Below are 20,323 nucleotides of genomic sequence, written 5' to 3'. Positions count from 1 at the left end.
AAATCCTACAAGGTTGGATGGTGGGTCCAGGTGGGCGGGGCTTGGGGCATGGCTGAAAGTGGTGACTGCTTTGTTGTGACATCACAAAGTTACAGAAGTCCTGACGGCTGGTTTTAAGGCTCAGTTTCTGAATACAGGCTGTGTGCATTTCTCTGTGGACTGAGGCTTTGATACTTTCACAGTATTAATATAGAAACTAGACCTGATCTATAATTAAACAACACATGGACATCTACCTTCATACAATATGGGGCCTGTAAAAGAATCATTGGTTTTCATGCATCAAGGAAATTGTTCCAGTACAGACTCTAAAGTAGGGTAAGGGAAACTTATTTTCTCTCACCTACTGAGCCAGCCGTCTGTCATCAATTGTTTCAGCAAAACACCATGAGAAAAGGTTCAGTAATTATGACGGAAACAAAGAAAACATGAAAACATGTCAGGTGACATTATAGAGAAATAAAGCTTGTGTAGAGAGGAAATTTGGGTGGATGGATGGGTCAATAAAACATGGTTATTATTGTAACCATGATAACAAAGCTCCACAAACCTTAACTAAGCATTCATTTTTAACTCAAAACCTAAGCAAACTTTAACCAAAGCATCATGAATCTTTTGGTTTTGGGAGATGCAGACAAACAATGTCATGACAAGTAGAGGTGAAGGTGTCAGATCAGAAAACAGCTACAGAAAGCATGAACCAACAGCGTTTTTTTTTTAATTTGTCGAATTTGCCGTGAGCTGCTGAACGCTCCGCTATGTCCACCAGCTGGTCTCTAACTGTGTGTGTCTGCTGTTTGGTGCTGAGCAGGTAGTGTGCGATGAGAACAGCTGCCTGCTGCGGCCAAAAAACGGCACTCTGAGGGCCGCGAGAGAGAAAACGAGACATTAAAGTTGTGGAGCGGACAGCTGAGCGACGCGCTGAAAACTCACTATAGAGCCGTGTAAAGGCGAAGGGAGCTGCAGAGCCAGGAGGTCATTTTCTGTAAGTTCACGAGCGACGCCTCTCTCTGTTGTCACATTGGTGTTTGATATATGAAAACATGGGTTATAGCTGCTTTTGACTTATTCCTCTGATAATTACTGGTGCTGTTCTTCTTTCCTGTTGGTCTCTCTTCCTGCATCTTGACATAAGGGTTAATGGAGCATCTCTCGGCCGGGCCTGTGTTTGAAGCCAGGCGGCGTGTCATTACCGTGGTCAGCCAGCGACTTCAAGCATGATCTCCAGCTTATTGGAGCTGGTTAAGACCTATGGTACTAAGTTGTTTTTTAGCATAAGTAGCTATACTTGTGAAACACACATGTGTGTACACACACACACACACACACACACACACACACACACACACACAGCAAAGACCTCCTGCAGTTTCTCAATGCTGAGACGAACAGGCCCTCAGCAGAATCACCTGTTGTGTTCCTTACTGCTCAAAGGCGTTTCCATAGTAACACCTCAGAGCCCTGGCCCCTTGGTCTATAAGACCCTCAGCAAACATAGACCCCCACCACTACCACCATTACAAACTCCATAAAAACACACACACGCGCACAAGCACACACACACACACACACACACACACACACACACACACACACACACGTACATTGTGCACACGTGGGTGCTCTCTAGAAGCAGCAGTGAATGGAGTATATGGAGGATATAAAGTGTGCCGGGCTAAAGGAGAGAGCACATTGTGAGAGTCGGGCCTCCTTTGTCTGAGCTAGCCTGAAGGAGCAGGGGGTGGAAAGGGTGTGGGGGTGGGTGGGGGGGGGGGGCTTTGTGAGGGAAGAGAAAAAAAGTGGCCTTCATACACATCCTTTCTTCCCTTTCTCTTGTTCTATCGCTTTATTGGGAGTGTGTTTTGTCTTCTTCCCCCCCTCATCCTCCCTCTCCTCCTCTCTGATAAATGCCACAGTAGCCTTTCGCTAGCCGCCACAATAGACGACCTGTTTCAGAGAACGCAAGGGGGAGAGAGGGGGAGAGAAAGAGGGATGAGAGGGAGGGAGGGAGGGAGGGAGGCATGAAAAGAAAAATGGCTGCTTTTTAACCTGTGCTTCTGAAAAGCAGAAGAATAAAAGGGGCCGTGACTAAAGCCAGAGTCCTGTTCTCCTCTCTTTTCTCTCTCCTCAGTGTCTTTGTGAAGGGCACAGTTGTGTCATCAGCCTATTTATACATCTTATTTAGAAAGCCTCTGAGAGAGCGAGAGAGAGAGAGAGAGAGAGAGAGGGGTATCTGGAGCGTATTGGAGCAGGATGGAAATGCAGCAGACATGTTGGACTTGTTTAACACTTAACTTTGATCACTGTTAACACATAAAGTCGCGTGCAGTCAGCAGAACTCTGATTTGAAATGACTTAATCTCTGACTGTAATGTGAAACGATCAACCGTCAGTAACTTACTGGGCTTTATCTCATTTATTTTTATTGTAGGACAGTTTCACAGAATAATGGACTTTGTTTTGTAAAGCACCTTTCATAAGAGAAATGCAGCTCAAAGAGCTTTTTTTGTGGTGCTTTACATGAAAAGACATTAATGAACATAACAACATGTTAAAAACATTAATGCATAATCAGATATGAGGATATAACACAAAAAAATTAAAACAAGTTAAAAATGGACATTTAACTGCATTTAAAAGAAGTGCTGAGCAGTGCACGAGTGTGGAGGTGAATCGATAAGTTTTTAGTTTTGTAGTGAGCTGTTCTCTGATATCTACAGGGAGTGTGTTCCATAGCTTTATCCCCAATTTCCCTACAGCTGTTACTGGGAACCTTCAATAAAGCAGCAGTAGATGATCTCATGTAGCTTGGTGCATGTATATGATGAGATGACAGAGGACGGCATTAGCATCCATAGCAACTAATTAGATTTTGTAAAATCAGATTATGTTTTGGATGAAAAATTTTGATTTGCAAAGTAACCAGTAACAAAAGCTGTTTAAAAAAAAAAGCAAAAAGAAAAGGCATGGGACCACACCAATCAGCATTCATCACAATTATGTAATAAATTATCTGACACCAACAAAAACTGTACAAAGTCTTAAAAAGCTTTGATTCCAAATGTTCGTGATTGGAAAATTTTCTAAATATTAAGAACAATAAAAACCTAAATAAATGACTAAATGACTTCAATGGTCACATTATAAGTAACCCACATTATAAGGCCAGATAGTTACCGTAAGTTTATTTGAATTAAATTATCTTTAATAAAAAATAAAAATCTTGTATGTTTGTGCAGATTCTAATGAAAATATTTGGCAACACTGCGAATCATCCATTGGTTATTAAATGGGGAGAGAGTTGCTGTGGATATGTTTGTCCCCCTCACAGCCTGGGGCCCCAAGCAGCAGAAGCTATGCCTCTGAACTAAATCAAAAGTAGCTCAAAACGTGTTCATAGATACTCTCACATAAAACTTGATGGTGTTCCCCAATTCATTATTTTTATGTGTCCTATTTTTCCAACATAAAACATCTCGCTGTTCTTCCGGCAGATCAGTAGTAAAATATGTTTAGCTAAATGTCACAGCACAGGTCGCACTGGGGAAGTGATTTGTTGTTACATCTACTCATGTGGCCTACTTAACAGGCCACAAATTGCAGATGCTCAGGCAGCTATGAGAAAAGCCTCGTGCTGTCATAACAAAATACTGAACCGCGCACCTGTAACCAGGAAGACTTGTCCTGTCCTATTGTTTCTTCGCCTTGTTGACACAGAAAACATTAATTCACACAAAGTCGCAGCAGCTTTGCACTTACCTCAGCTGCACATAACTGTCGACTGGGACGAATGTCGCCATCGCTGTTGGTCACATTGATATTTCTGTGCCTGTGTCGCTTGTATAAGACAAGGATGTAAAAAAAAAAAAAAGAAGCAAAAGACAATAGGCCCTTAAAACAGAAACATTTTACAATTTAACGGTTACGGGTTCCAAATGTGTCTGTCCTTCTGCTTTACACATGCTGCTCCATCTGACAGGGCTGCTCTCCAACTCATCATCTTGTTGTACTTCGACAAAGATGAGACAATAAAATTATTTTGTACATTTACTTGACTACTGTGCTTTGTAAATCCATAGCTTTATAAGCTGTGGCTACATGGTTTAAACTGTCAGTATGTGCATCGTAGTGTCATGAGTTGAATGCTCACCAGTGTGGCCTGGAGCTGTGTGTACTTATTGCTAGGAACCAAAGCTGACTCTACTTGAGGCAGTTTCTTTCTGCCTTTTTTATCAGTTCTGTAGAATCTCAACCGCACCACACAGAGAGATGAATAAAACAGAAACCACATCCCTCAACTTTGACAGTCAGTGGAACACAGAGGAAAGTGCAATCATATGCACAGCAGAGGCACATATGACTGCACACAACTGATCTCCTGACAACAGGCTAAGGTTTTAGTGGTTGTATTTAAGAAAATTAGCTTATCTGCATGGTCAGGGGTGAGTCATATGTTCAGTTTGTTCAGCGTAAGGCCTTGTTCAAAACAGATCAGTATTGCAACAGATAATATTGCAGAGAGGAATGGTTTAAAAAAAAAAAAAAAAAAAAAGGCAACGCTGCAGATGACTTGAGTTTGGGTGTCAAATCAATCTGGTATCAAGTGATCATACAATGACTGATTAATCATTAGGAGTGTTGATGAGTATAGTCAGAGTATTCTTAAATGATGGATGAAAAAGCGAAACATGTTCCTTAGTTTTTACTGTCAATATTGGAACTTTGTGGCTTTGTGAATTAAACAGTTTAATTTGTTAGTAATCCAAAAAGCTTAAATCTAACAAGCGGGGGGTTCGTCATCATAGCCGGTTTGTTCCGTATCTATGGTTTCCACCAACGCTGGAATAAAAAAAAGTCCAGTGATTACAATTAATACAGTCTTTACAGCCACTTCTGCAGCCATGATGACGACCTCTTCTTTTGAGCTCGTTGTGTTTAGCCTGAAAAAGTCTTGGGTTTGTGGGGAATGTTGTTCTTTAAAGGCCGATGAAAACATTCAAATATTGGTATATCATTAATAATGGTATTCCATACTACTTTCAAATCATTCACCACTTTTATCTCGACACACGGAGTGAACCACACACACACACGTCTCTTCAGTCTTGATGTCACACTACAGGTCTGCAGATTAACCTGCCGTCCTCCTCCGTGTCCCACACATAAAACACGTCTTGTTCGCTCGTGTCACCGCTGGTCACGCATTTCACACGGGGCGGTGCGTTCGCTGCTGATGGGAGAACGTGATCTTCTTTATCCCCAAACACATAACATGGATTATGTGTTTGCATAACTTGCATAACTTTTAAAGTAACAAACTCACAGCTTTTCATCAGAAGCAGATATATGACATTATACAGCAAAAAAAACAAAAAAACATACCAGCTAATTTGCCACTGACTGTTAATGGAAGTGTGTGAATGAATCAGCATCTCACTTTGTTCTTCTTTCCTTGTCGGGTCATTCTTTCATGTAACTTCTCTGGTATTTATCTTGTATTGTTGCATCACTGGGTATGAGGGAAATTTGAAGTGAAAGATAGAGATGTGTTGGAGCTGTGTGTGTGTGTGTGTGTGTGTGTGTGTGTGTGTGTGTGTGTGTGAGAGTGTGTGAGAGAGTGTGTGTGCGTGTGTGAGAGTGTGTGTGTGTGTGTGTGTGCAGTGAGCAGGCCTCTATGGGGCAGCCCCTAAACTCCAAGAGGAAAAGGGGAGTAAAATGTAGTCTTTGTGATGTCTCTATCAGTCAATCGCGGCGCTGGAGTTCCCAACACTGCCCGTTGTGTGTGTGATGAACTGACCAACGACCGCAGAACAACAGCAGCTTATCAGGGCTTGTATCTCTCTGTGTTCGCACACACACACACACACACACACACACACACAAATACGCTCGGTACAAGATTAAAAAAAAAAAAAAAAGAGGAAACTGAGTGTGTATTCTTGAAGAGCTTATTCTTTGGACTGTGCACTATGGTTCAGTACCCTTGACATCAAAAGGCCACGAGAACAGAGGAAGAGAGGGGAAGGAAAGGAGAAGAGAGCGAGGCTTTTGTGTCTCCAGTCCTGAGAGCTCATTCTCTAATGAGGCCCAGTCAGTAACGCAAGGAAGCTTTGTTCAAGGACTGTGTGTGTGTGTGTGTGTGTGTGTGTGTGTGTGTATGTGTGCGCGCGCGTGTGTGCGTGTGGAAGTGGTACCTCTCCAATAAAAGAAATTCAAGACCCAAAACATAAGCACGCAGTTCTTGGAGACTCGATCTGTCGGTGTGATCTTCGTTACCTATTTCTTGTTTCACTGAAAAACTGTTTTTGAACTTATCTTAACATCAGCCAGGTGGCAGTAAATAAAAACCAGGTGAAGTGTTGGAAAAGGAAACAAATATAGTGCGGAAAGATGTGTAAAGCAAGCAAAAACCAGTCTGTCTCCGAAGTTCAGGAGTTTAAAGTGTGAGCGTGCTTTTATTTTGGAGGTCACCTGTACGGTGTTTCTCTGTCATCTTTTTCTTCCATCTTATTTGGGTGATTTTGGTCTTAATTGAGCTTAATTTTCCCATCTTGTCTCACCGTTCAGACTGTCAGCACATCACTGAGGCGACTTCCATCTGTATGTTGGATCTCAGACGGCTCGTGTTCAGTGCCGTTAGAGAAATGCATACTCCCATACGTACAGTAGATACCGGTGGATCTACACGTACTAAGCATGCGGCGTGTGGTCAGCAGACTGTGTGGGGTTTCTCAGCCATCTGACTGGTGCCATGATACGTCTCCATATCTTACATCACACCTGAATTCTCTACATTTTCTCACTACAGTAAGTGCTTCTGATCATGGTCGCAGCTGCACGCGGCTCGATGCCAACTAAAGGCTCATAACGGTCACAAGTGCAGACAGCGGATGCACATGCAGCTCTGTTTATTCCTGTATTGGGTGTCACCCATGCATTCGCCGCATGCGGTTCATGTGTACATTCGCCAGGCAAGGGCTGATGAAGACATTTATGTCACGCTGACACTTGCAGCTACGCAGACACGGAAAATAATTTGACCAGTCGGAGTCATATAAACTTTAAAGGGCACAGTTTGCACAAAGAAGAACCTTTTATTTGTTTATTTTATTTTTCCGTACTGGAATGCCATTGGATGCAAGTCTTTGGGGGGGGTCGGTTTGGGGTCAGAGTTCAATTGGTGATTGAACATTGGTCCCCTAAACCTACCGAGCTGTGTGTGTCGCTGTGGTTCGTGCAGCTCCATGCAACATTACGCTTGTGCTTTATTTTTGCAAACCCCTGTGTAACACCGTATTTTCAGCCAACTCAAGTAACCTGCCATACTTCCCCATACCATGTGTCTGTTAGCGCTCACTCTGTTGTTGGAAATATGGCGGCCCTGAGACGGGGTTTTACACAAGACAGCAGTAACACAGCAAAATGTAATCGAGAGATGATGCAGTGCATGTAAGACGTGATTTTTCTGTAGCTTAATATGCAGTTATGTAGCTTTTTCTTTTTTAAGTGGTAGCCACAGGAGCCGCTAGTGCAACGGCATTCAACTCAAATAAAAACAAAAGGAAAAGAGCCAACATTCAACATGGCTGTGGCAAGAATGAGGGTGTTTTTATTTTTCTTTCTTTTCTTTTCCAAAAAAAAAAAACAAGCCTTGATAAGAACAAGAAGAATGAAGAATCAAGACTTTTGTGCAATACTGATGTAAGGATCGGGGTATTTGACAGGTTTCTCTCTTCTAAGTGACATTAAACCGACTGATTCTCACGTAGTTGTCTACGTGTTGCCTTTGTGCCGCGGCTCTGTCATTATTCCGACCTCGCTTTCCCCAGTTTCTGTCGCCTGTCCAGGAAATCATAACCGAGGATAAAGCCGACTTTGTTAGAAAGCATCTGAACCCAATGAATGCTCTTTATCACACTGCTATCACACCTGTTGGTGGGTTGATGTTCGATCAGTATCGTGCACGCCGGCCCTGCAGCGTGGTTTACCTGCAACAGCATGCTAATTATGCAAATGAGGCTCCTGTACGGTGGGATTTGAAGAGGCCCTTTGTACTTCCCCTCACGAGTGGAGAGGTGGGGGGTGGGAGAAGGCAAGGGAGGGGGGGTGGGGGGGTGGGGTGGGGTCAGGGTTAAGAGAAGAGTAGAAAAGACAGGCTCTACTGGTGAGGGCGTCCCAATCAGTATGACTTGTGTCAGCCGCTCGGTTGCAGTCTGGCAGCACTGTTGGATCTCCTCACATCCGCTCGGCCACGTCAGGTCAGTACCAGGTTCTGGTGCCACATACCTTCTTTTGAATTTAGATTTTAGACTTAAAATCAGTATTAAATGATCATATTGATAATTGTTTCTTCTGTTTTTTCCTCAACTGAACTTGTGCACAAAGTTTAACGCTGCTCTAAATTTTCTGAAACATTACGCTCACTTACTTCTGATGTGCTCAATCCGAGCAAAGCGACATCCCTTGCTGGTTCTTCAATCAGAGGTTCAGGTGAAGAGAAACCAGATGATTCACAAGAAGATTTAAAAAAAAAAAAAACAAACAAAAAAACAAAAAAAAAACAAAAACATTTGAAGATGAGATTTGGTTTCTGTCAGTGATGTTTCAGTTTACTGGCAGCTCTTGCCAGGCTCTATGGGCAGACAGGCACCAGCTGGCACAGGTCACTGGATTGTTTTATCATCCCCAAGCAAATACTGGTAACTATGAAACATTTCCCCAAACATTTGTTTATACATCGGTTTGCACTTGTCTTAACACGACTGCACAGCAGGTTAAAAACTCACTGTAAGAGCTCTGTCACGGAAAGCTGTCAACAATTGAACAATGTGTGAGAGAATTTGTTGCAAATGTTCAGAGACAGTGTGATGGAAGCGGCTGTGTAAATATGCAAAGATCTAGGTGTGAGATACTTTACATTGGCTTTCTTTTGTGTGATAGACCGTTGTGTTTGAGCCAGCTGAGTGAGACGTGCTGTGGTTTTCTGTCTTTGATTCGTTCCTGCAGGGAACCTTCTGCCATTACAGCTGTCAGTCTCTGGGATGACAATGAGAAAGTCTTCATTTGCTTATCACCATGTAAACCTCTTTAGATATCTAACACTTTATCCTGCTGCTCTCGACTGCTGAGACTGGCTCCTGGCGCTCTCTCCCCGTCTCTTGTGCACTCTCTGTTATTCTGCCTCAGGCGCTAGTTGGAAAGTGACAAGGACGATATAAACCCAACAAGCTGCTCCCAGTTCAGGAGGGGGAAGATTAAGAGAAACACTGAGAGAAAGAATAAAGAAACAAAGGAAGAAGAGAAAAGAAAGAGAGAACAACAGAAAGGATCTGCATGGGGGGGGGTGTTTGGTTTTACGTGTTACAACTTGTTTGGTAACTGAAGGTTTTGTGTGAAGTGAATCCTGCTTCGTGGGAAGTGTAAGGTTTCAGTGTTGTCATTGCTTAAAGGAGAGGGGCTGATTTTTATCTGAGGGCAGAGGCATGTTCCCTCCATCCACCGTGCCCCCCCCCCCCCCCCCCCCCCCGCCTCCTTCTCCACTGCGACAGGAGCATTCAGTTCACAGCTCGGGGGGGAGGGGGGGGGGGCAGGACCTCAAAACTCTTGATTGTTGATCATTTCTGGTCCCTTAATTGATAATCTTTCAATATTCAGACCATCATCAGATAAAATTACTAAGGTGCATATTGTGTCCGTTTCCTTTGTAGGATATGAAAATGAAAGACATTTATCCACGTAGGGCGATCAAACAAATGATGCTTGATTCATGTAACAAACTTGTCAGCTCGGATTTTTACTTTTTACTACTGTTTCCCAGAAACAAGTGCGAGTGTAAACACGTTCTTCTCATAAAACAAACAATGCTTAGTATCTGAAACAAATACATAAGTTTCAGAAGCGAAACATAACCCCACCTGCCCGGGTGGTTTTATTTCCTGTTTGCGCTGAGCTCACCACGACAGTCGGTAATTTGTTCAGTTATACAGTATATATTTTAAATGTGAGTACAGTTGGTCGCAGACGTCTCTAATAGTAGTTTTTGGTCACTTTGTTCCAGTTTGTTTAGCTCAACAGCTGCTCTGAGGTCTGTTTTATTGTGATTTCTTAGCGGCATGTGGCGAGCGCCTATAAAAGCTGAACAACACCGTAGGTGGTCGGAAAACGGGCCTCAATCAGACAAACTCATAAGAAGGCAGCGCTATTCTAATCATGCAACGCACGCACACGACATACATATACACACAAGGTCAGTTTCCACATGAGTGCAGTCAGCTGCAGATAGGCTAAGTGTGTGTTTAACTAGATGAGAGTGATGTGGAGGGAAGCGATAACCTTGACTGGTTTGCTTTGTTCTAGCTAAGACACTAAAGGCATTGTTTAAAAAAACCCTTTGTGCTTGTGAAACACACACACACACACACCTTGATGCATTCCTCGCTGTCAACAGCTCTCTGGGTTACTGAGATTCTGTGCATACCTCTGCGTTGGGACACACACACACAAACACACACACACACACACACACACACACACACACACACACAGTATCTGTGTGGAGGCGTGTGAAAGCCACCTGTGGCAGCTCTACAGTCCAGCCTCTGTGGAACATAAGAGGGGTGACCCAGGAATAACTCAGCGTGGGACAAAACTCAGTGTGCTGCCCGCCGCCAGCCCCGACCCCCCGCCATCACTCAATCAACCCCTCGCCGGTACTGACGGTGGTCGCTGCCGTGTTGGCTAAATAGTTTGCCACCTTTCCCTCTTTATCCCTCTGTTCTCATTCCTTCTAAATGCTCTGCAAAAGCACACAGCAACCCTGAAAATAGCAATCAGACAAGATGAGGGCTGATACAGATTCTTGTGGGTTGAAAGCTGCTGATATTTTATTCCAGTGGTTACCACAGATGACGAGTGACAGTGTGTTGGAAACAGCATTTAGATAATGGGACCGGAACCAAAAACATGCATTTTGTCTCTCAAATTTCAATGTTGCACCTTTTAAAACAAGATATGGGCCCAAACACAGAAACATGTGCACACACACACACACACACACACACACGCACGCACACGTGTGTGCATTCACAAATAACTGTGATATCACATTCAAAGTCAACAGTAGTCAAACAGGTGGCATCAAATGAGTTTGAGTGCTGTTGTTCCCCCCCACTTGCAGCTGTATTTAATGTGCCACAGGGCAGCTGTGCGAAATGGATTTTTTATGATTCAGAGTTTGCACACACACACACACACACACACACACACACACACACACACACACACACACACACACAGAGGCATAAATAAACACACCTTCACACATAGTTTGCACAGGTTTAGAGTCTTGGCAGGCAGGTGGCTGTGTGTTGAAATGCAGTAACAACATTATTACGCATTTGGCAAAATGCTTGCAGTTCTTTCTTTCATGTTGGCTGTTGGAGGAGAGCACCATGCCAAACTCCATGATGCTGTTCAACTAATGTGGCTCTCCTTATTGGTAAAGGTGCGCACCTGGTTCAACATGACGGAGGCTCTTTCTGAACTGTCAGGATTTGCTCTTCAGTCAGTAAAAAAAAAAAAAAATAGAAATGTTTCTTTATTTAATTTCGTAAACAAAAAGTCACAAATGTTATGTTTTTATATCAACATTTTAGTGGAATCATACTGAAAAATAATAACATGATATGATCATATTATAACAGATACCTGATACCTTTTAATTAATGAGGAAATTAAGTTAAATTTAACTAAAAACTAAGATTTTTTTGGAGGTTTTAATTTTACATGTGTTGTCCGATATAATAAGAAAAATATAATATATATATATATATATAATATGATAATAACAAGAATGACACAATTAAACAATATTTTTGAATATTTTATCCGAATTTTGCATACATGTGGTCCTATTATTCAGTATCTATATTGGAAACATATTTTTACAAATATAGTGGTATTGGTTTCAGATATATTTGCGGGCTCTGCTTGTCTGTAGCAGGTGAAATAACTGAATTGAAAGTAGTATGAGTAGAAAATAAAAGGCCCATAATGTTAGATACTCAGAAACACTTGCAGCCGTAACTAAGAGCAGATGATATGGATGAAACTGGTATATGTCATTTATGCTGTGATAATTATATATATCATGGTATAGTGAAAAATCTATTTAGATAAAGTACGATGGGATAAACATGAGACTCTCATGACTGAGGAACCGCACTGTCATCATCTTTTGGCAGATGTCGTCATATTGCCCAAACCAGGTAGTAAAAGTCGTACTTGTAACACAAGTTTGTTGAAGCTGCAGTTGCAGGACTAGTGGTAGGTGTAGCAGCAGTAGCAGCCCCAGTAACTGGATTAGCAGTTGTAACAGCACTAGTAATCATGGAGTTTGGTAGCAGAAGCAAGTCAACACCAAGGTTCATTCAAGTTTGTCAAATATTTCACTTGATTCCATCAGTTGATCATTAGCCCTCTAATCAGTTACAACAGGTTTATGTCAGTCAGTTTTTTTCATTCTCCATGTCTGTGTTAAAAATAAATATTTATTTTCATAGAGGATGATAGAGGGTTTAAGTACAATCTGTATGTCTGTATGTATATGTACAGTATATATATATATATATATGTATATGTAGTACTTGTTTTCTAGCCAAAATTCTGCACATAAATTTGAATTGCAATACTTCCATATGGAGCTCTATAGTTGTTGTGTTAATCATTTTATATATAGAAATCCGCAGCAGTATGGCCTTTCCAACAGACCTGTATTCTTCTGGAAAAATACAAACAAATGATAGTAAAAGTAATGTTTTTTTAAGTGTCAGATGTAGCTGTGTAGTTGTTCTAGTTGTAGTAGGAGTGTGTGAGGTAGTTTGACCACTAGTTGTGCTATGGAGCTACAGATGAGCAGGTCACTGTTTTGTTTGTAACTTGTGTGCTCTTAGCAGATACTGTATGTACCCACATGTGGGGGGTGATGTGATTCACATTCCTGCTGATGTGGTCATGCTGTTTCACTCACTGATAGTTGGCGGTGGCAGTTTGCCAAGAGTTGTAGCATCGTGCCAGCTAAAGCTACAGTAAAAGCAAGAGGAAGAGCTAGCAGATAGCTAGCAGACATGGTTGTAAACTGAGCAGGTTTCTAACAATGCAAACAATCAGTTCTGCATCAGACATGTTTGTCAGGCCTCAAGGATAACGGTGAACTCTGGTGAGAAACATCTGTTCATTTACGCGAACAGTGCACCTTTAATCCTAAGAAGGTTTTTATAATCGCAGAAGAACAACGGATTGATTGTGTTGAGCTCTCACAAAAAATTACAGTTAATAATAGTTTATTAATTTGTGTGACTCGCCGCGGGTTCAGTGCAAATTTCTCTGCCAGAGCTCTTTGTCACTGTTGTTTTGAACACACTTTTGTGTTGCACTACTTAAGTTTTGATTCATCGCTTCCGGTGCTGGAGATTTCCAGCAGTGACCTTTACTGGTTTTGCTTTTGAGTCATAGCTGTATTGTGCAGCTTAAAACACACATTCACATGCATATACATCACCGAGGTTTGGTGCCTTAGACCCTGGCAGACAGGTGGCTTTGTTCACAAACACAGTATGCAGGCTGGGAGAGCTGGGTGAAGTGGAGAAGGGGGGGGGGGGGATCTAATCATTATTATGCTTTCCGCAGAACGGTGGCGCTCCGCATTTTTTGCCGTGTTCCCGAGTTGGTCGGCACATTCCGCTGGCATTGTTATCCGGCCTGTTTCCTGCGGCCGGCGGCTTTTGTCAGCCTCTCCCCCATTGTCCCGGCTTCCTTTGTTCCCCGGCTCCAACAATGGCTTTTTTTCTGCCTCTTTATATATATGTGCACTTTTTGCCCTTGTGTGTTCTGTTTGTTTTGTTCTGCTGTCTGCTGTGTTTTTCTTTCCTCCTGCTGCAGAGCTGGGAAATAACACACACACACACACACACACACACACACACACACACACACCCGAGTTGATTTGTTCAAGTTCACTGTGGTTCAAACCTCTCTCACTCAACCTGTCCTCTCCTCCTTTCTCTCTCTCTTTCTCCCTCACTGAGTCGTTGCCTGCCTCCCTCTCCTCTATAACCCCCCTATTATTTATTGTCACACACACTCACACATACACACACTCAGACAGTAAGCTTCTGTGACTTCAGGTGGTGGTAACACAACCAGCACCTAACCCTTTACCATGACTTCAGCAGTGACTTAAAACACTGGGTCTTAATCTGAAGGACACATGTCTGACGCCACAGAGCCAACATGTGATCAGAAACTGAGTTACAGGAAAGTTCCATTTTTAACTACAGTAAATACAGCCTTTATTTTTCATTTCTACTGTTTTTACTTATATTATTTAACATCAAGCTCCCTGTTTTCTGATCCCATTTTAATTTGCTGTTAGTTTGTAACTAATTCCACCACTACCACAACTTCTGATCACAATCTACTTTGCACTTCTTTCAGTTGCTGTTTAGCTTCCGTCCATTTCCTGATCAGATGTTTCACACTCAAAGCGTTCTTTTGCATCAAAGGCCATAATCCCTCCCTGTCCAGGTAGGGTGTTAATGTGAGAACTCTGCAGGAAGTGTTTTGAGCTTTATTGACCATTCCTTAACCACGATCAAAAAAGCAGCAAAGTAGAACTATTTGGAATCAAGTAGAGTGAAAGAGATAATTCAGTGTGAAATTGCAACTCTGTAAGCTCTAGTTGCTGCGTTGTTGTACTGATGGAAACTGTGGAGGATTTACTTCTAAGATCTCCCTTTGTGTTAAAAATTTTCTCTTTTGTTGTAACTCTGTCACTCAGATGAAGTAAACCTTAGCCCCTTTTTATACAGTTTGTTCAGAACAGGATTGTTGCGCCTGTATTCCGTCTCGCTGTTCCTTATAAAAGATACGATCATGGACTGGGGGGGGGGGGGCATCGTTGTTCCAGCAATAAGCCAGCAGTCTGCATCTACCAGGAAGAAAAAAAATCTGAATTTTGTTGGATGTATCCTAATTATTTAAGTGATCATGTACGTCTCCATGTGGTTGACATTTCTGGTTTGGCCTGAAACGTCTCTGAAATGATTATCTGGTTTACGCCCAAATACCTACAAGATGAATTACATTCCCATTAGCCTCAACTGTACACCTGCTGCGACACGCTCAACTAAGATGCTGACAATTGTAAACATTATACATTACCATTTAGCTTGGCATTTAGCTCAAAGCACTGTGGCAAAGGGCAGCCTCACAGACCGGTTAGCATGGCTGCTACTACCTACTCAACCAGCTGTTTTCCAGAAGCTGTCCTCATTTCACACAACACGGGCTGAGGTGATATGGACAGATATTGACATTTTGTCAGTGTGATACATGATTAGACAAAAGTTCCTCCATAAGGTTTCCTCATCTAATGTTTATTCTTAAAAATGTACCGGTGTTATCTTGATCTCTTCTCTTTTCTGTAATGACACCAACTACCAAATCAAATGTTGGCATGGCAAGTGCCCAAACCTCACCACACCCAAATGACACCTAGTATTGTGTGTTGTATTTATCCTTCAACAGAATGGTTGAGCCCAGCCCTCCAGCGCTGCACCTCCTCTCCGGTGGGGATGTCAGCATGGCAGGCGTTGGTGTCAAAGTAGAACAGGAGGAGTCCAGCGAAGGAGGTGGAGTCATTACCAATGCCGAACTTCCTAAGACATCTCCCTTGCGTGATTGGTCTGGGAATCAGCCACTGGAGGCCCGCCAGTTGACCCCGCCGCTGTCCCGCTCCCCTTCGGTAAGGATATCACAAAAGGTGTGAAAGAGCGAGAAAGGTTGTTGACAGGCATTTAAGAAATGTGGGAAGTGTCACAGATTAAAATGTCAAAGTAGAAAGTGTGCTTTTCCTTATCCTGGTCTGAAGCTTTGTCAGTTGATGTTCTCTTTTTTTCTTGTCCTGACAGGAGGGCTCTCCAGGTAAGGAGCTGCCTCACAGGCAAAGCCCCATGGGACTGAAGGAGGTCAGGACACATGATCGACCAGAAGGACAATCCAGCTTCAAGGAAGGTGTGTCTAAACTCTTAACGTGATCTCTTATCCACTTTGTGCTCTGCAGTGTCAGGAGTAGTGTTGACAGAGCTGCAAAGTAATTGTACTCGAGAAAGACTTGAGAAAGAAGCTGCGTGTATAATGATGTGCACTTTGGTGCCGTGTAAAACTGGAAAAATATCTCCTGTTTTTGAAGTTGAACTCCTGATATTTAGAAGAGGAACCATGACTGTGCAGACTGAGTGTTCATTCTGTTTTGTTTGGCTCAACCTACCACACTGTTGATATCCTGTTTTGAATATTTTGACAAAATAATCTTAATGCAACATCTACTTACCAGCTTTTGCTGTTAAACAGTGAGCTCAGTAAGTGTAAAAAAGTATTTGCTCTAACCATATAATTTACAATTGCTAATCATGATGATGATTTTTTTTTAAATATATATTAAAGGATCATTATGGGTCTTATTTTAGCCATGCCAGTAGCAGTCATTCGGTCCAGATGTCCATGTGTTGTTTGATTATAAAGCAGGTCTAGGTTCTATATTAATACAATGAAAGTATCAAAGCCTCAGTCCACAGAGAAATGCACACAGCCTGTATTCAGAAACTGGGCCTTAAAACCAGCCGTCAGGACTTCTGTAACTTTGTGATGTCATAACAAAGCAGTCACTGCTCTCAGCCTTGCCCCAAGCCCCGCCCACCTCGACCCACTAGGATTTGGTTTCTCTGAGTGTTTACCTGAAATCTGCTATATATTGTTTTGATCAATCAGAAAACAGTCAGCCAATCAGAAGCGAGGCTCAGAGCCTCCTCTCTTCTGATTGGCTCAGCGACCTGTTGTTACTAGAGCTCCAGAGAGAAGCCTGAGAGAGGAGATGTAAAACTGCATTAAAACCACAAATATCATATCACAACATATCTTCTTATGGATCAACACTGGAAAAGTGTAAAATATGACCTTTAGAAGTATTGGATGGATTCCCATGACATTTTGTACAGATTCATGTTCCCCATTTCTGGGATATTGTGGATGATTTTCAGGGTCAGGGAGCTTCTGTCAATATATGAGAGAATCCCTCAGAAGTGAGTTGTCTGTGCTCTGAATTGCAGCAGCTGAAGTTGGGGTGAATAGCTGGTCATCATAGGGACGATCAAGACGCTTTATCTGTTAAACTATGGGGATAATGGCAGACATTTTCAGACAGTCTCTCCTAGAGGCATCTGTAGTGTTGCAAAAGTAATAGACATAGTTGTGTCAAGAATGAGAAAAGAGAACTAGATCTGGGAGGGTATTGGGACAAGGTGGTTTCCATCCAACAAGCACATCTGATGCATGGCGCCAAGACAAACTGGCAAACGTTTCCTGCTAAACATCAGTTAGCATGCTGTTGTTAGCATGTAGCATAAGTTTGACCTCAGGCAGCCCTTAGCGTGGCTGTAAACTCTCTGTCATGTTACAATTTTGTACAGCATTTCTATTGCTTACAGCATTGTCAGGGATTGCTGATGTCTGAGAACACTGCAGCATCGCTAGGACAAAGTCTGACCAGACAAGAAACGGTCACATGATCAGACAGGTTGTAAACATCATAGCCAATGAAAATGACGTCCTGTTTGTCTGTATGTGATTATAACTTCAGTCAAAGTATTCTGATGGCATACATTTTAGCTTAAGACAACCTCGGTGAAATTTGGCGCAGTCTATGTTTTTGTTACAGCCCTTTCTCTTCGGTGTCTCTGGGTCATATCAGGGAGGGCTCTACCATTAGGGGGCACTTTTTTCCAATCTGCACATAGTGTCAGTGTCAGTGTTTATGTGATATGTGATGTGTTGATTTTTGTTCGCAAACATTTAATCAGATTAATTAAAACTGAAGTTTATGCAGTTGTTAATGTGTTAGACGAGACTCAGCAGCAGCGGCTGTAAAGTGACTTGTATTTGTATTTACATTTAATTTCCCTCAACAAGTACTCGCCATTTGAAACATTTGTATCAGTGCAGCTCCTCAGTCTGTCTCCCTGCTGCACCTCAGCTTTATTTGCCTCTATGGCAGTCTCTTACTCTCAGACACGTCCATACAATTTTCTCACCGACCGGGCTTTGACGACTCCATATCTTATGTGTTTAAGTGCACTACATTCTGCTGCTATTCAACATTAAACAATGCAGTCTGCTGAAAATCGATGCGCAGAAGTGACGATTTGTCTAGCGAAGTGAAAGTGTTGTTTGGTTGCTGAATGGGCTCGGGGGGATCGGGGTGCTTTTTTTTTTTTTGTCTGATTTTGTTCAGTCCCTCATATGTTGAGTAAAAGGCTGCACTCCGAGCCGCTCCTGAGACTCTCCCTGCCCTCAAGTCTTTCACCAGCCTACACTCCTCGCCTCAAATTTTTCTCAAATTCTCCCGACTGGCTGACCTTGGATTGTTCTCTGTCCAAATATTGATCCACTCAAACACTCAAAACTTCTCCCAGATGCACAAACAACCTCTGCCCTTCGGCACCTCAAATGCCTTCTTCAATCAGTGCCATTAAGGAGGCAGAGGAGAAGGCTGAGAAAGTAGTTTGGTGTCAGATGGATTTTATTTGACAGAATATATTTTTCACGCCATCAAGTGCAGCTCTGTGCGGTTCTGCTGAGTACCTGTTGTGTCCTGTTAACAGTAATGCCTACCATTGAGAAGCTGCTGAATGCTGACTGGAAGGAGAAACTTCTGGATAAAAGCACAGTGAGGGCAGGACAACTGAAAGGTCAGCTTTCAGACACGACCAACACCTTTATACCATCTCTATAGAATTATTTCTAACACATTTTTATTAGATTGTATAAATGTCTGCTTTATTTTTCTCATTTTCCATGAACATCTTTTGCTTTATCAATTTAAAAAAAAAAAAATGTTGCATAAGTTGTTGCACATTTCAAAGCAAAGCCTGGCTGTGTGCAGTAATTTGGTCAACTGCTGGTTGCTGTGGAAATTGTTGGTTTCAGCTAAAATCTGTGACAAAAAACATGGTGACAAACAAAACGGCACATCTGGAGAAACAGGAGAAGGTGGGGAAACTTGCTCAGTGAAATAATATATATTATCACCAGGCAACAGACATTCACTAACTGACGTTCAGAGGAACCCAGCCTCGATCACCATTGTCCCACACAGGTCTTATATGTGGTGTCGCTGTTATCTGAGCAGCTCTCAACTCTCTAGTATTTCACTGTTTTCTCATGTTTTTTCACTTCTGTAGTTTTGGCAAGTGATGATAGTACATCAAGACACCAAATCATCTGATAAGAACCTTATCCACTGTAACTGTAGATACTAAGATACTTTTTGGAAAGTGGAACCAAAATATGTTAATATTAGAAAAGTCATAACTGAAGTAACACTGCTTCTCTGACATGAAAGATACTTCATGTGTTTAGGCATTTTTACTGTAGCCTGACACCTTTCACTGCAGCACTTCACAGTGTCCTAAGTTTCTTCCCTGATTTTAAGCAATCTTGATATGACTTATTTAAATATTTTTGTTCATTCAAATAATTTTTTATTGTGGTTAAATGCTATTTAAATGCATCTTAATCTTTCTACTTATGTATTCCCATGCATCTGTAAAGCACTTTGAATTGCCTTGTGTCAGAATGGTGCCATATAAATAAACTTTCCTCGCCTCACCTGACCTCTGACCTCCTTCAGGTACCCCCGAGTCCCTGGCGGAGAAGGAGCTCCAGCTGTTGATGATGATCAACCAGCTGAGCGGTCTGAGGGAGCAGCTACTGGGAGCCCACTCTGAGCAGAGGAACATGGCCGCCCTGCTGCTGGAGAAACAGCAGCAGCAGATGGAGCTGGCTCGACAACAGCAGGAACAGGTGCCGCTCAGAATCCACGCATCTGTCGTCATTGTCATCAAAACATACACACGTCAACTGTAACTTCAGAACAAATTTTTTTCTCCTGACTAAACAGACCCAGAGAGTGAGGAAGCCAAGGAGTTAAATCAGGAACTTAAAGTCGCCTCCGTTCACTCGCCCAAAATACTCAGCAAATTAGACAGATGTCGTGGTTGCACGCAAGGAGGCAACGGCACAGTTTTTATTTGTAGTTCACTTCCGTACGACTCTGTTATGTTTGAGTGAATGTTAGAGAGAAAGTGCCACGGTGGAGTGGGAGACTTAAAATGTTAGACTGACAAGACAGGCAGTGAATGCCTTTTCTTCTGGTTTATTTTCAGCTCAGTCTGTACCTTTATATGAACAAAGTCAAGTTTTGGTTCTT

At 42.4% G+C, this 20,323-nt stretch overlaps 1 protein-coding gene across 5 annotated transcripts in view; it reads left to right on the top strand.

Annotated features, from left to right (window-relative positions):
* LOC130160969 (transcription factor SOX-13-like) overlaps positions 1-20,323 on the top strand; it is a 44,130-nt gene that overhangs the window by 8,279 nt on the left and 15,528 nt on the right. For 2 of the 5 annotated variants that reach the window (XM_056363826.1, XM_056363817.1), the window contains exons 1-5: positions 8,161-8,258; positions 15,586-15,802; positions 15,969-16,071; positions 18,717-18,803; positions 19,745-19,917. In XM_056363826.1, coding sequence (XP_056219801.1) covers positions 8,185-8,258; positions 15,586-15,802; positions 15,969-16,071; positions 18,717-18,803; positions 19,745-19,917 — 654 coding nt within the window. In that variant the 5' untranslated portion in view covers positions 8,161-8,184. Of the gene's footprint in view, positions 1-8,160; positions 8,259-15,585; positions 15,803-15,968; positions 16,072-18,716; positions 18,804-19,744; positions 19,918-20,323 lie in introns of those variants that run through there. The other 3 variants (XM_056363833.1, XM_056363842.1, XM_056363851.1) reach the window with 2 other exon arrangements.

Source organism: Seriola aureovittata, chromosome 2, assembly GCF_021018895.1.
Source record: "Seriola aureovittata isolate HTS-2021-v1 ecotype China chromosome 2, ASM2101889v1, whole genome shotgun sequence".
In the NCBI taxonomy this organism is placed as follows: Eukaryota; Metazoa; Chordata; class Actinopteri; order Carangiformes; family Carangidae; genus Seriola; species Seriola aureovittata.
Note: the sequence above shows the minus strand (reverse complement) of the source record. Positions and strands in the feature narration are given on the sequence as shown.